The 16,258-nt window shown below is 50.4% G+C and overlaps 1 protein-coding gene across 2 annotated transcripts in view; it reads left to right on the forward strand.

Moving 5' to 3' along the window:
* Positions 1-249: 249 nt before the first annotated feature.
* LOC101939989 (gamma-aminobutyric acid receptor subunit gamma-4) overlaps positions 250-16,258 on the forward strand; it is a 74,144-nt gene continuing 58,135 nt past the window's right edge. The window contains exons 1-4 of one of the 2 annotated variants that reach the window (XM_008173674.4): positions 250-779; positions 854-1,105; positions 12,736-12,884; positions 13,399-13,466. In XM_008173674.4, the coding sequence (XP_008171896.2) occupies positions 1,050-1,105; positions 12,736-12,884; positions 13,399-13,466 (273 nt within the window). In that variant the 5' untranslated portion in view covers positions 250-779; positions 854-1,049. Of the gene's footprint in view, positions 1,106-12,735; positions 12,885-13,398; positions 13,467-16,258 lie in introns of both variants that reach the window. The other variant, XM_005285700.5, reaches the window with a different exon arrangement.

The following is a 16,258-nucleotide window of genomic DNA, read 5'->3' on the forward strand; positions in this document are numbered from 1 at the left end:
TAATGAATTCCGGTTTTCGCCTTCCCAAAAGCTTCCGTTTGGTAACTCGGTGACACACAAATAGGCATTTCCCTTTGATTTCTGGATACAGCCTTTGTCAGCACAGCAACTGAACTTTTTTTGCTTTTATTTTTCCCTTTAAGAAAGGAGCAAGAAGAAGCTGTTAACCCTTGCCCTGCTGGGAAGGAGAAGGCCTCCTCCACCCCTTGCACTAAACGGGGGGGAGCTAGGACCCTGCGTGAGACCTCTGAGCATCTCTCTTCCTCTTCCCTGCCAGTCTCCCTCTCACTCGCTCTGCTCCTCTCCTGCCAAGGAGTAGGATAAGAAATGCCCAACTTTGACCCTTCTTTCCAAAAGGATCAGAAAGGAAGGATTAAAAGCCGGAGGGAGGGTGGGAGAGTTTGGGAGGGGTGGGGAGAGAAGCACAGAAGGAAGAAATAGAGAGAGAGAGAGGCAGAGAAAAGGAGGGGGACAGAGAGAAGAGGATTTCAGTATTCTAGCTGCAATAGCAACCGGTGGGGCTTGTGCTGTGCGCACACACACAGCTCTCACTGAACCTGTCTGCTGGGCACAGGCACAGCTGGTGAGCTGGGAGAAAAGAGAAGAGGGGAAACCCTTCCGTAAAGAGATTGGACATTGGGAATTCAACAATAAAGCCACAGAGGCCATGCCCAAGCAGGCAGGAATGGAAGAAAAGCCCCTAAACTTGCTGGAGGTCAAGGAGACACAAAGGCACCAGGCTTGGCTTTCCTCCTCCTTCTGAACTTGGATTCTCCTGGGTGGGTTTTCCCCGCCACCACCACCTTTAGTATTTTGTTTGGTTGCTACAAGTGTTTTCTTTCCTGGTCCCCAGAGACTCCAGCTGCAGCACACCTGGACCGAGCTGGCCATCCTTTGGGGCAGACTGGGGAAGGAGAGAGGGGAGCCCCTGGGCCCCCCTGCAAACTGGATAGGAAGGAATCTGTCAAACTGCAGTCACGCCAGCCCAAGCTGCCTCTCTTTATGTGGACACTGCGCTTCCCTGGGATCGCCTGGCTCGTGCGTTTAAGATGGCTGGGAAAGTTTTCCTGATGTACCTGACAATCTATCCCGCCCTACAGATAAGGTGAGAACCCTGCTTTCTCCTAATATACCTACCCCAACCCCAAAGAGATGCTGGGATTGATAACAACCCCCTCACCCTCTCCCTGGCATCCACTCGCCTGCCTGCTCCTAATGAGCCCGGCTGTATTTTGTAGGCTGTGTTGCTTGTCTGGTCCAAGCTCGGACCCTTCTGCCTTCATTTCACATGCCAGGTGGGGTTGGAGTCGTGGAAAGGAAAGAAGCCTTATGGGACCTTTGGGGCTGAGCCACTAGTTCTGCTCCCTGAAGGGAAGGGACTAAACATAGTACGAAGAGGCAGATAGGTGCTTGGAATGATGAGCAATTAACCAGGGATGCTCCCTGTCCCTATACATCTGGCACAGGAGTCAGGACCCCCTGCGTTCTCTTTGTGCCCTGTCACCTGCTGGGTGACCTTGGACAAGTCCCTTCTCCTCTCAGCACCTCACCACTCTCCACTGTAGAATGGGGCATGACAGCTCTCAGAGACGCTGCCTGTCTTTGTTAACAGCTGTTCTCCACTTAGGGAGGCTCAGGTGAAAGGTGCCAAGTATTGTTTTGCATGTGGAATAGCGCGTCTCTCTTGCTCGGTTCAAGAGTCAGATGAGAGGGCCCAGAAGTGCAGTGGGGAGGGAGGAGATGGTCCCGGAGGTGGCTCTGTCACACAAGGGTTAGCACTAATCTCCACATGGTGGGCTTTCTCACTGTTTTCTGGCATTGGCTTCCAGCCGGGGTGGAAATTGCCTCTCTGGCCAGATGTGACGTTTCAGGCTCCCCCATCCATCCCCAAACCCACATGCTGCGCCCGCTCTGCCCATCTGCCATTACCATTCCCTCAGCACCATGCCATGTGTGCCTGCTCTGAACCCCAGGCAAGCAGAGAACTCCCACCCTGGCTCCATCAACCTTCCCTCAATCCCCTGCAGCTAGTATGCTGCAGAGAGGGATGATTTCTGAAGAAAAGGCCATTGCCTTGATCCCATATTCAGTGGAGAGGACTGGGAGTCAGGAGATCTGGGCTAAGGTAACAAAATGGCAGATGAAATTCAATGCTGATGAATGCAAAGTAATGCACATCGGAAAACATAATCCCAACTATACATACAAAACGATAGGGTCTAAATTAGCAGTTACCACTTAAGAAAGAGATCTTGGATTCAGGGTGGATAGTTCTCTGAAAACATCCACTCAGTGCCGCACCAGTTGAAAAAGCTAACAGAATATTAGGAACCATGAGGAAAGGGATAGAAAATAAGACAGAAAATATCATAATGGCTTTATATAAATCCATGGAACGCCCACACATTGAATACTGCCTCCAGTTCTAGTCACCCCATCTCCAGAAAGATATATTAGAATTGGAAAAGTTACAGAAAAAGGCAACCAAAATTCTTAGGAGTCTGGAACAGCTTCCGTACAAGGAGAGATTTAAAAGATTGGGACTGTTCAGCTTAGAAAAGTGACAACTGAGGGGGATCTGATAGAGGTCTATAAAACCATGAATGGTGCAGAGAAAGTGAATAAGAAAGTGTTGTTTATCCCTTCACACAATACAAGAACCAGGGGTCACCCAATGAAATTTAATGGGCAGCAGGTTTAAAACACACAAAGGGAAGAACTTCTTCACCCAACGCAGTCAACCTGTGGAACTTGTTGCCAGGGGATGCTGTGAAACCAGAAGTATAAATTCATGGAGGATAGGCCTATCAATGGCTATTAGCAAAGATGGTCAGAGACACAACCCCATAATCTGGGTGTCCCTAAATCTCTGACGGCCAGAAGCTGGGCAACAGGGGATGGATCACTCTGTAAATTGCCCTGATCTGTTCCTTTCCTCTGAAGCATCTGGCACTGGCCTCTGTTCTGTCAGAAGACAGGGTGCTGAGCTACATAGACCATGGGTCTGACCCAGTGTGACCTTTCTTATGTTCCATTCCCAGCTCGACTGACTCACTATGTGACCTTGGACAAGTCACTTCTCTTTGTGCATCAGTTTCCACACCTGTGAAATGGGGATAATAATGATACTTTCACCCCATGGTACAGCACCTTGAGAGCCTTAGACAAACAACACTGCAGTGCACAAGCATAGAGCAGACACAGATTTCCCAGCACTGTCAGTATTGTTACATTTTCCTTTTTGTCTTAATTTCCTCTTTCTCTCTCTTCTGGTTTGTTTTGGAATCCAACTGATGCTTCTAGCTACTGGCCAGGCTCCTCAGCTGGTGTAAATCCCTTTGACTTCAAAGGACTCTTTCCATGCAGAGAGAGAAAAACGTTTGCCTTAGATTCTTTTTGCACCCTTGTAACTCAAATCTCCTGCAGATGTGTCTCATCTCTGGCTGTGAGTGCCAGCCATTCCCACTGACTGCAATGGGAAGGTGGGGAACGCTCAGTCCCTCGTAGGACTCAGCCACTAATGCACATGGGTCAGGGAGGCTGTGCATTTCTGCCTGCCCCTTTTCAGTGGATCAGGGTCCACTTCCAGGAGGGCACAGTTTGCCAGTGTGGCAGGAGGGAGCACATGTATCCAGCATGCAAGGTGGCCAACCATGATCAGAAAGCACCCAGGGCATCCCAGGATGGGCACCCCATGGTTGAAGAACAGAGCCAGGAAGGAGGGAGGGAGCATTCATCTCTGACAAACTCTGCAGGTTGGCAGGTCCCTGTTGTTTCCTGGGACCTTGATGCCTGTTTCAATGGGATGCTCCAGTGGCATTGTGTGGGGCGATTAGGACTCTGTCCCAAAGCCAGCAGCTTGTAAAGCTTTTCTGTAAACAGCGCTGAAAGCCCCAAGCAAGGGTATTCACGTTTTTACTATTCCTAACCCTGCTGGTGAGCTTAACGGCCAGATCGGGAAAAGAACATGTTGTCAGCAGATCATTACCCCCCGGGCTCGGGGGAAGAGGGATTTTACTGGCTGAAGCTAATTGGCAGAATAAGCCGACGTAAAGCCGATCAAATCCCATTACAAATGCAGTCTGGGGCGGAGAGCAGGAATCCTGATACCAGTATGCTGGTGTGTCGATCCTCCGGAATGCCAAGGCCGGGAACATGAACCCCAGTGCATTTGCACTAGTGTGTGGATCTTCATGAACCCCAGTGCAATTGCACTAATGTGCAGGTCCTAGTGAACTCTGAGGCTGGGGGCATGAATGCTGGTGCTATTGCACTATTACATGGATCCTTCTGGTTTATGAGGCTGGGGACATGAACTCTGGCACTGCTAGTGTGTCCTGCTGTGCTGTCTAATGTGCACATCACCATAGTATCTGAGTGCAAAGGCTGAGAGTGAAATTCCTTGCCCTAGTATATTAGTTTGTGGATCTTCCTATACTCTGAGGCTGAGAATGTGGATCCTGGCAGAAGTGCTCTGCTTTATGGCCCGGGCATCTCCAGTGACAGATTCGCTCACTGAGCACTACAGTTGAAGGTTGGAAGGTTGCAGGGTTATTTGGAGGTTTTAATTCCATGTACTCACATCTCTAAGGGGGAAGCCCCACGCGATCAACTGTCCCATCTCTCCCTCCCCCAGCCAGCTATGTCTCCACAAGAATGCCTCTCCCATCCCCCAAAGAGACTTGGGGTTCTCCAGCGAGCCCCACTCCTGAACAGCTCTAAGCTAAGCATGGAGCTTGTGGGGTGGGAGCGGATGGCTGCTGAGGGGTGGGAGGAGAGTGAGGTCCACCAGCTTCCCAGCCCATATTTGCTGGATTTTCACGCCTACGGCTTGTGATGTGAGACTCTGTCACACTTAGCGCCCGGGGCTCAATCCAAGTGGGGCTGAGCCTGGATGTGACCAGTTGGTAGAGCTCAAACTGATTCATGCCATCTCTCCGCCCAGCATGAGCTGCAACGACGAGTCCCCTGGCACCAGCTGGATCCTTTGTGTTCAGCTAACTCCACACTCCCCAGACCACCCACCCAGCAAAGGGGCCGAGGCGTCTTACGTGTCATCATTTCCTAGGGCAGATCCCCAGCAGTGTGAATGGGCACAGCTCCTGCCACTGAAGGCAACACAGCTACACCACATGACACCAGCTGAGGACCTGTTTAGTTTAGTACAGCGGAGCATTGACCTCTGGGTCAATGAGACCCCTGCAGTTGGGCCCTTAGGCACTGGTGGCAATAAATGGGCAGTGGGCTGAGTCACAGATTCCCCTTTGGGATGCTGCAGGTTGGAGCCCATCCCAAGCCAGATCAGGACCTGAACTTACCCAAAGTGCTGAGCTGTGTGAATCCAGGGGGCTGTGCTGGGCCCATCTTTAGGGGAGATCCATGTTGGTAGCAGTTCAGGTGCTTCTGCTTCTCCTGAAGGGCTGGTTAGGTTGCGTGGTATCTGACATGCCCACCCATGATGCCACCTCAGAGAATGTGCTCCTGGATGAGCTCCCCTTCTCTGAGGGATTCCCCACTGCCAGCATGTCAGAGCCCACCAAGAGGTCACCCAGCTACATTCAAGACCCTGCTCTGCCTGCCCCTTTAATTTGGGGGTGAGGCATGTAGCTGTGGCAGGGGTTTCTACATCCCCGCCAAAGGGCTGCCCACCCCTGGGGTAACATTGTGCACAGGGTCCTGATTCAAGGTGTCCCCTCTGGGTTGGGGTCACACTGGCCAGACTGCTTATTTCCTCCTTTCTGCCCATATCTGAATGTACAGAGACTTTTATCCTACTCATAGACTCATAGACTTTAAGGTCAGAAGGGACCATTATGATCATCTGGTCTGACCCCCTGCATGCTGCAGGCCACAAAACCGTCCCTACCCTTCCCTTGACTCTGCTGATGAAGTCCCCAAATCCTGTGTCTTGGTGACTTCAATTGGCAGAGAACCCTCCTGCTAGAGATCCCTGCCCCATGCTGCGGAGGAAGGCGAAAAACCTCCAGGGCCTCAGCCAATCTACCCTGGAGGAAAATTCCTTCCCGACCCCAAATATGGCGATCAGTAAGACCCCGAGCATGTAGGCAAGAGTCTCCAGCCTGACCCTTGTTAGCCATTATACTATTTACCTGCTATTGCTCGGTATTCCTCAGCTAATATGTTTTACCATTAAACCATTCCCTCCATAAATTTATCTAATTTAATCTTAAAACCAGACAGGTCCCTCGCCCCCACCGTTTCCCTCGGAAGGCCGTTCCAATATTTCACCCCTCTGACGGTCAGAAACCTTCGTCTAATTTCAAGCCTAAACTTCCCCACTGCCAGTTTATATCCATTCGTTCTCGTGTCCACATTAGTACTAAACTGGAATAATTCCTCTCCCTCCCTGGTATTTATCCCTCTGATATATTTAAAGATAGCAATCATATCCCCCCTCAGCCTTCGTTTTGTCAGACTAAACAACCCGAGCTCCTCTAGTCTCCTTTCATACGACAGGTTTTCCATTCCTCTGATCATCCTAGTGGCCCTTCTCTGCACCCGTTCCAATTTGAGTTAATCTTTTTTAAACATGGGAGACCAGAACTGCACACAGTACTCCAAATGAGGTCTCACCAGCGCCTTATACAACGGAAGCAGCACCTCCTTATCCCTACTAGATATACCTCGCCTAATGCATCCCAAGACCGCATTGGCTTTTTTCACCGCCACGTCACATTGTCGACTCATAGTCATCCTCCGGTCTACAAGAACCTCTAGGTCCTTCTCCTCTTCCATTACTTCTAACCAATGCGTCCCCAGCTTGTAACTAAAATTGTTGTTAGTCATCCCTAAATGCATCACCTTACACTTTTCACTATTAAATTTCATCCTATTTCTGATACTCCAATTCACAAGCTCATTCAAGTCTCCCTGCAGAATATCCCTATCCTCCTCTGAACTGGCAACGCCTCCCACCTTCGTATCATCCGCAAACTTTATCAGTCCACTCCTGCAATCGGTTCCGAGGTCAATAATAAATAGATTAAATAAAATGGGTCCCAAAACCGAAACCTGAGGAACTCCACTGGTAACCTCCCTCCAACCTGACAGTTCACCCTTCAATACGACCCGCTGTATTCTCCCCAGTAACCAATTCCTTATCCACCTCTGGATTTTCATATCGATCCCCATCTTTTCCAGCTTAACCAATAATTCCTCATGGGGTACAGTATCAAACGCTTTACTGAAATCCAGGTATTTTAGGTCCACCGCATTTCCCTTAGCTAATAAGTCCGTTACTTTCTCGAAGAAGGAGATCAGATTGGTTTGGCACGATCTGCCCTTCGTAAAACCTAGCACAGATACTCAGTGACACTGTTACATGTGGCAAAAAGGAGAACTCGGTGCATGATATTTTCATTACATGGGAAGGCCCCCGCAACTGGATCCCTCAAGAGGTAAAGATGCAAGTGTGGGATAATGATCACCCATGGACACCTACGGTATGTCCACACTGCAGTGTAAGCCCAGAGTATGAACTCAGGCTCAAGCCTCACCCCCTTTTGTCTACACCCAAATCGCACTAACCCAGGACTCTGACCTAGCACCCTACAGGGGTGAAGGGTCCAAGCCTAAGTCAAGCCGGGAACCCTGGTGCAAGCCCTATTGCTTTCCAGTGTAGATGCAGCCCCACTGGACTTGTGCTCTGAGAGCCTGCCACAAGTATCCCACAATCCCGTGGGCTGACTTCCTTTCTCCTCTGGAAAGTCCAGTTTTCCCACACTGCACCATGAAGAAAGGGCTAGAGTGGCCACATTTTGGGAGGGCACTAGGAAGTCTGGGATATGGGTGGTTGGATTCAGGCCCACATGATGCAGTGTAGACCCAGGGTGCAACAGTTCCTAACCTGGGATTACAAATAAGTGCAGATGCTCAAGCCGCAGGATAACAAACCCAGGGTCTGCTTCTTGACTTCTACTAACCCTGGGCTTACAGTTAGAGAGAACTGAGTGAATAACAGCTTTTTCCATTTATTTCATTTGATTTTGGAGCAAACAAAACACTTAATGCAATCTGAAAATAATTATTATTCTTTGTTTTTGTGTTTTCATTTTGTTTCATTTGTGGTTGGGTTTTTTTTAACCCATTTGTTTGCTCGCTCGTTTAAATGACTAACTAATTTTCTAAATGAAAAGTAGAAACAAAACATTTTGACTTTTGGGTAGGAAAAATCTTTGGGTTTTTTGGCCAAAACTATTTGCTGAATTTGACACAAATTCACAACCCAAAACTGCATTTTGTGGCGAATAAACAATTTGTCTGAAAAAGTTTTCCCAGCTGTGCACCGGGAGTTTAGGTTTGAAAGTAAAAAGTACTAGCCATAAAAGCACACGAAAGGAACTGGCAAGCTCTGGGGACTGAGACTGTGCTGCTGAGTCTTACACCTTCCCGTTGACAGCTTAAATCCAGTGACAGTTGTTCAGTACCATGTATCTACAGCACCAGGCTGCTTCCCGGAGGGCACGTGTCCACATCACAAAAATATCCTCATTTGTATCTGATGCTAAATTCTAATTGCAGCAGCACTGTTTGGCCAATGAGTATAGAATTATCCCAGAGTTGGGGCACACTGGCTGTCAGGGTGCAGGGAAGCTTGCTCTGTCACGTCCCGTGATAAAAATAATACAGAGCACATATCCAGTGCTATGAATTCATAGCTCTCAAGACACTTCATAAAGGTGTGGAAGTAACATCATCCATCTTTTGTGAATGGGGAAACTGAGGGGGTTGGTTAAATGACTGTGGCAGTGATAGGAACAGAATGGAGGTCTCCTGACTCCCAGTCACCTCTTTGCTGGACTGTACCACACGGCATAACTGCTAGGGCTAGAATTTTTGGAGAGGCGCAGCTCCTCTAATTGAGGCCAGATTTGAAGAAGGGAGCAGATCATTGGGGGCTGAGCCCTTGAAAATCTGGCCCTGAGCTCTTTGGATTAGCTGGCCTTGCAGGCAGAAATAGAGGCTCTGATTGTTCAGCAGCTATCAGTCCCCTTTCCTGTGCCCATCGTCCTCAACACAGCAAGAGGCTGCTTGAGAAAAGCAACACTCGGAATTACAGACACAAAGCAAATAACACTGCGTTCTTGCGCAATAATGTCACGCGTTGCCCAAGGAGGGGATGTCTGACTCCATCCATAAACAAGAGTGCATCTGATCGCTGTCACACATGCCACACAGCCTAGTCGCAGGGCAGGAAGCGATTGTGTCATTCACGGTGTTTGCCATACCGGGGGGTTCCTCACCAGATGTCTGACAGCCCCGCTGCCCACCCAGCTCCTCGCTGAGCTCTGACTGCTTTACTCTGCTCACCTACTTCTCAGCTGCGTTGCCATGCTGAGAGGTGAGTGGTTTGACATTTCGATGAGCTGATGTGAGGAGCGGGAATCCAGCTTCCCCCTGTGTCTGCAGGAGACATATGGGGGCTGGATTGTACCTGTCACAAGTTGCCAGTCAGAATTGCTTGGGCACAAGGAGATATATCCTCCAGTCCCGGGAACAGCCACTGCATGTGCTTGATTGCTAAATATTTGCTATGTGACATTTCCATTGGCAGCTGTGCGTGTGTCTCAGTGCACAGACACGGCTTTCTATCTCCCTGTTTGCTCTGTCTTTGCAGTAGCTTTTGGGCATCAGTTAGTACATCTTCCCAGCCTGACTTGGGGGGGAGGGCTGGGAAACAGGGAGCTGGGAAGGGGTGTCATTAGAGCCACACCCTTTCCTAACCCAAACATGCACACACACTCCCTCCTTCCAGATATTTTTGTCACAACCTGGCAATGGTGTGTAGCAACAGAAAAGGACCATTTCACCTGGAATTGAATTAAATCCTCCCCATGGATCTAATAACAAGATACTTTAGCCCTTAACGGGGGATAAGGCCAGGTCTGTACTAGAAAAGGGTTGCTGGAATAGCTATGCTGGAAAACCTTAGTGTAGATGCAGTTTATACCGGCAAAAATGTGCTTTCTCTGCTGTAGCTTATAGCAGTCCAGGGAGCAAAATAAGTGTACTGGCAAAAGCTCTTTTACACTGGTATAACTGGGCCTGCTCTAGGGCTTTTGCCAATATGGAAATGCCACACAAAAAACCCTCCAAATCACACAAGAAGCCCCACTCTCCTAATAGACATTACTGTGCCAGCCTGAAAGTAGAGTAACCCACCCTGATATAGCATATAAGGGCTCTGGTAGTGGCAGGACCGGCTCCAGGCACCAGCTTAACAAGCAGGTGCTTGGGGCAGCCAAGGGAGAGGGGCGGCACGTGCGGCAATTCGGGGGCGGCAGGTCCCTCACTCCCTCTAGGAGTGAAGGACCTGCCGCTGAACTGCCGCCGCCAATCGCGGCTTTACCCCCCCCCCCCCCCGCCCAATTGCCGCCGCTGGTCGCGATTGTGATCGCGGCTTTTTTTTTTTTTTTTTTGCTTGGGGCGGCAGAAATGCTGGAGCCGGCCCTGGGTGGTGGCATCTGGTATTGAGTTTGGTGAGTCTGCTACTGCCTTGCTGTTGTGGGACTTGGGCTTTAGATCAGGTGTAGCAGTGTGTTGTTTTTCAAGTCCTAAGTCCGGGGGTCAATCCCTGCATGTGACCTGTTCAGGGCTCCCTTACAAGAGGGTCTAAAGAACATTAAAATGAGAGCTAGATGTAACCCAGGGTTACTCTGGTTTCTGCTGGTATAATTCCTCTATTGAAGGGCTTGCTGTGAACCACCACCACACAAAGGATAGGTGGCAGTAGATGGAGAGGCATAATGCCAGGGTTGCCTGCTCGCCATTGAGTTATTCCACCCTAAGCTGGGCCAGGCTAGTGCGTAATTTACTCCATCCTGCACCGGCGGGGCTGCCTCCGGCCCAAGACCTTTAGTCCCAGTTAAATAGGTAGGTGGCTCATTGCCAGCAGGTGATCCCTTCTTTCCTACTGCAACAATCTCCACTCTTTGCTTCTTCCGATTGGGCATGTTAAAAAGGCAAACAGCAGCGTAATATACAACCTAGTCCAATCACTGCCTCCTCTTGGATAGGAAAAGGAATCCTAGCAAACTTGCACACGACTCCTTTCCCATAATCAAAAGGGATAATGAGCAATCAGACAGGAAGTGATGACACGATGTGTAAATATCTAAAACACAGAGGCAGGCAGACAGCTAAATGGGTCTGATCCTCTGATAACAAAAACTCCTCCACCTCTGAACACACAGGAAAGGCAGAGAACTTCAGTCAGGTCATGGAACAAGTTTTATATGGGTTTTAACATTAGGAACCCCTGATTAATTAACTACAACTTTGGAAGGGAATAGTGTTTCAATTCAAGCCTTCTGCCAGTCTTTGCCTCCTTCCGTATTAAAAGGAGGTCTGCATTCCCAGGGCCTGCTTCCGTGTCAGCCTTGCAGGGCTGCCGCTGGGATGTATCAGCACAATGGCAGCTCCCGTGGAGAAGCCCTCTCCAGCACTGGAGAGAATGACAATTGACATGTACAGCTAGGAGACATTCTTAAAAGTCATAGCAAATGTAGATGTGGAATTGCTCTGTAGTAATCGATCGGTACTGCGATGTACTGATGGAATGAATAGTGTGGTCAATATAACTACTGGGGGTTATTGGAACTTCCTGGATGATGGTAGTGATCTGACTTAGTAGGGAGCTGTGGGAAAAGCAAACAGGAAAGCAATCCAGGAGCTCTAGGTAAAGGCATCCACTTGAAAGAGAGTGGAGCAAACTGTTAACTTCAAGGAAGAGGCAAACTTGTCTTGCCAAGCCTGGAAGTCAACAGTTTCCCTGAAACAGGGAGAAATGGTTGGTGAGTTAAGGGACCAGACTATGACACTAGTCTTGGAGATTATGGGGGGATCTCTGGGAATCTGAGACCTGCCAGGATCCCCGCATGAAAGATGATTAGACACCTGGTACCCTAGACATGCATACAGTCTGCTTTATTCCCTTAAGACCTGTTGTCTCTTAAATGCTTTTGTTCTAAGTAAATAAGGCTTGGCTTTGAGAAGGCTGTTTGGTCAGTGTAATAACCACTATCAGGACTGCTGTGGGGAATAGAGCCTATATCACGTAGGCAATCTCGGTTAGTACTAGGGAGCTGCCACCCAGGGCCTGCTCTGAGAGCGGGTGAATCATGTGGTTCCACTTGGGGCCAGGGGATGGCTTGAGGCCCAAGATATGGTAGTGGAGGGACTTGATGAGACAGGAGGGGTTTGAGGTGCAGTTCTCTTTGTGACTAGGACACCATATTCTCATTGAGGGCAGGACTGTGCTTTGCTAGGCACAGACCGGTTGTAGGGGTACAAATGTGCAACATGGCTCCTGAGGGAGCTCCAGGAGGGTGCAGGGAGCTTCCCCTCAATGGATAACCAGCTTCCCTGAGTAGTTCAAAGGAAGGAATGGAGCCCTCCTGACCCTAGTAGCAAGGAAAGCTCCTGGCCCTCTCTCCTTGAGCACCTTATAAATGCCTCAAGCTGACCTTGGAGTGGGGGAAAGAAAAAGGCAATGGTAGGAAATCCAACTCCCCTTCCTACTCCAGTTTGCTCTACCCATTGCCCCAGGACATAGTGACAATGCTGGGCAAGTGTCTGAGGTAGACCCTGGAGAACCTTAGAAACTCCCAAGGGCGGGTGTATTCCTCTGAGGCGCAGTCCTGCTTTATCCCTGTGATGGTGGGTAGCCTTGGGGCCATGGGAGCGGCTCGCTCATTCTTTGCTTGTTTACTCCAGGACAGAAAGCATGGAGGAGTATGACTACGATTACCTCAGTGTCAATAAAACCTGGGTCCTGACCCCCAAGGCGCAGGAGACGGACGCCACACAAATCCTCAACTCACTGCTGAAGAACTACGACAACAAACTGAGGCCCGACATCGGCAGTAAGTGCCCCCCTCCAAGCCTCAGCCTTTCCTGGGTCTCCAGGCCCATTGGTGTGCGGGGAGGGAGTAAGTTCTTAATGGTTGCTTCCAGGAAATGCTCGGTTTGTTCCAGACCTTGTGAGCTTCTTCCCAGCGGTGCCCTGTCAGCACCAGCTGGGGGGAATCCAGTGCTGTGAGCTTCCTCCCAGTGGTGCCCTGTCAGCACAGCTAAGGGGGAATCCAGTGCTGTGAGCTTCCTCCCAGCGGTGTCCACCAATACCAGCAAAGGGAACTCAGCAATGTGAGTTTTTCCCTGCAGTCCCCATCCTGTAACAGAAATAGCCTCAAGCTATTCTAGAACCCCCAGATCTATGCACCCACGTTCCAGGTCTAGCGCTGATAGTTCTCTTGCGGTCTCCCAACCCTCAATTCAGGGGCTTTCAGCTTGTGCCTGCCTATTCCACCCATACTCCCATGTTCCTCCCTGTACGCACCTGCCCCTGGCTCATCCACGTCCTTTTCACTCTCTTTCCAGTCAAGCCCACATTCATCGATGTGGATATCTATGTGAACAGCATTGGGCCGGTCTCCGTCATCCAGATGGTGAGTGTTAAAGGCTACTAGGGCCAAGGAAGATTGTAGAGAGTGAGAACAGGGAATTTGGGATCTCAACTGAGCCTCCCACCCCCGAAATGCCTCCAAATCATTACCATCCCTGTGTCATGTGTCATGGCCTAGGTGGCACTTTTACAGAGGGATCCAGATTTCTTCTCCTTCCCTGGGAAAGAGATGCCAGGAGCACAGCTGATTGCTGCTGGAGACATTCAAGTCTGGGACTTGGAAATGTTTGCCTGCCGGTTTCTGGTTTTGCAGACCAAAAAGAAGGCCCCCGCACCACACACACACACACACACATACACACCAGCCCTGAACGGGTTAAGGTGGCTCAGATGAGGCCCAATTAACCTTATAAACTGTACCTGGAGGAGAGGCAGGGCTGCTAAGGTCTAAGGCAGAGGTCGGCAACCTACAGTACGCGTGCCAAACACGGCACGCAAGCTGATTTTGTCTGGCACACTGCTGCCTGCTGTGGTCCCGGCCCCCAGCCCCACTCAGCCCCCTCACCCACCACTCTCCCCTGCGGGGGAAGGAGGCAGAAGCTTGGTCCTGCGGCAGCCAAGCTTCCCCCATCCCCCACTTCTTCCCCCAGCGTGGTGCTTTCCTGCCCCTCTTCCTCCCCCTCCCTCTCTCTGCCGCTGATCAGCTGATGGCCCTTGCGAGCGGGAGGGGGACGAATGGCAGCGTGCTCGCTGCTCCGTAGAGGAGGCAGAGAAGAGGTAGGGATGGGACCTTGGGGAAGGGGGTGGAAGAGGGCATATCCCTTCCAGCCCCCTGCCATGAGCCACTCATGGCAGGGGGCTGGGAGCACCCCAGCCCTCTGCCCTGACCCCTGAACCCCCCACACACACACCCAGCCTTCTGCCCTGTACCCCTACACACCCCCAGCCCTCTGCCCCGACCCCTGAACCCCCCCACACACACACCCAGCCTTCTACCCTGCACCTCCACACACACCCCAGCCCTCTGCCCTGACCCCTGAAACCCCCCACCCCCACTGCCCTCTGCCCTGACCCCTGAACCCTCCACACACACCCAGCCTTCTGCCCTGCACCCCCCCCACACACACACACAGCCCTCTGCCCTGACCCCTGAGCCTCCCCCCCAGGTCTGGGGTCCTGGCTGCCGGCCCCTTGCCAGCCAGCATCCCGGCCGCAGGCCCCGCTTAGCCCACTGCCGGCCTAGGTGAACAGAACCCCAGGCTGGCAGTGGGCTGAGCAGGCTGGTGGTGTAAGATCAGCATTTTAATTTCATTTTAAATGAAGCTTCTTAAACATTTTGAAAACCTTGTTTAATTTACATACAATAGTTTAGTTATATAATATAGACTTATAGAGAGAGACCTTCTAAAAAACGTTAAAATGTATTACCGGCACGCAAAACCTTAAATTAAAGTGAATAAATGAAGACTCGGCACACCACTTCTGAAAGGTTGCCTACCCCTGGTCTAGGGGATGATGAAGCCCAGCTAGGCAGGAGCAGGCTGGGCTTGTATAATGCCAGGAAGTTGAGAGCAGAAGGGGGCTGCAGGGAAAGTGCTGGTGGTCACTCTCTGGGCACAGAGTGGTGAGTAGAAGGAGATGCTGTGGGGAGCACAAGCCCTGGAATCCTGTCCCTGATGGAAGTGGTTTACCCAAAGGAGTTGTGGGGAAGAAAGCCTATGCAAGGAAGAAGCCAAAGAAAGAGCAGTGGGGGTTGAGATTGTGCAGACCTTGGCTGCCACTGATAGAGTCCCTGGGCTGGAACCTGGAGTAGCAAGTGGGCCCAGGTTCCTGTACCAGCCACTGGGGAAGTAGCACAGACTGCGAATTGGCATGGAGGACTGCCTGAGATGGTGCATGGGCAGATTGTCTGGCGGGATTGTCTGGCAACCCTGGAAGGGGAAAATAATATAGTGACCTGGCAGGAGGGCTGAGTCAAGAAGAGAGAGCACCCTAAGTCCTGGAGAGTCGGAGGGACCGTGGAGCGAGTGAGTGACAGAAGGGGGATCTAGACTGAACAAGAGCTGATCCCCAGAAGCAGTGGTGAGTGAACCCCATTACACCAAGTCCCCCTTCTCCAAATGCCCCAGGTGCCTGCGCTTTGGATAAATGATCCTGCACCACCAAATGACAGAGGATGTTCTGACAGTGATGGATGCTGTTGCCTTCCCGATCTTTGATGCATGAACAGGCATCTTTGTGTGACAGCTTCCCCCAGCCTGGCGAAGGAAGGAGATTGTTCTCATTCTCAGGCACCCTTCATACTAGTGAACTGCACTGATGCTGCTGGAATGACAGTGTGTCACGATGAGATGTTAGGCTGTGTGAGAGAGAGCAGTGTAATTCACCGGGAGATAGGAATATACACCCTGGGGATAGTTGCTATGGTAATGGAATCATAGTGTGAAATATGGGTGCATGAGCTTGTAGGTTGCCATGTATGAAATCTGGATGGGTCAGACTGAGCAGCCATAATTAATGTTCATATTTTAATTGCAGTAGTATATACAGGCCCCACACAAGAACCAGGACCCCATTGCGCTAGGCCCTGTAAAAATACACAACAGAAAGAAGGTCTCTGCCCCAACGGGTGTGCAAGCTAACTCTAGGTGATTGGAAAATGCCAATTTTTAGGGGGAGAAATTTTTAAAAAGTTCCTTTTCCCCAAAAAACTTTTCATGAAATCCATTCATGGGTTCAGTAAAGAAACTAACTGAAAGGTTTTGAAGATAGTTACCAGTAAAATTTGGGCCGGGGGATTGAGGAAGTTTTTGGTTTCCAGGAACTCGACTTTAT

Source organism: Chrysemys picta, chromosome 9 (assembly GCF_011386835.1).
Source record: "Chrysemys picta bellii isolate R12L10 chromosome 9, ASM1138683v2, whole genome shotgun sequence".
Classification (NCBI taxonomy): Eukaryota; Metazoa; Chordata; order Testudines; family Emydidae; genus Chrysemys; species Chrysemys picta.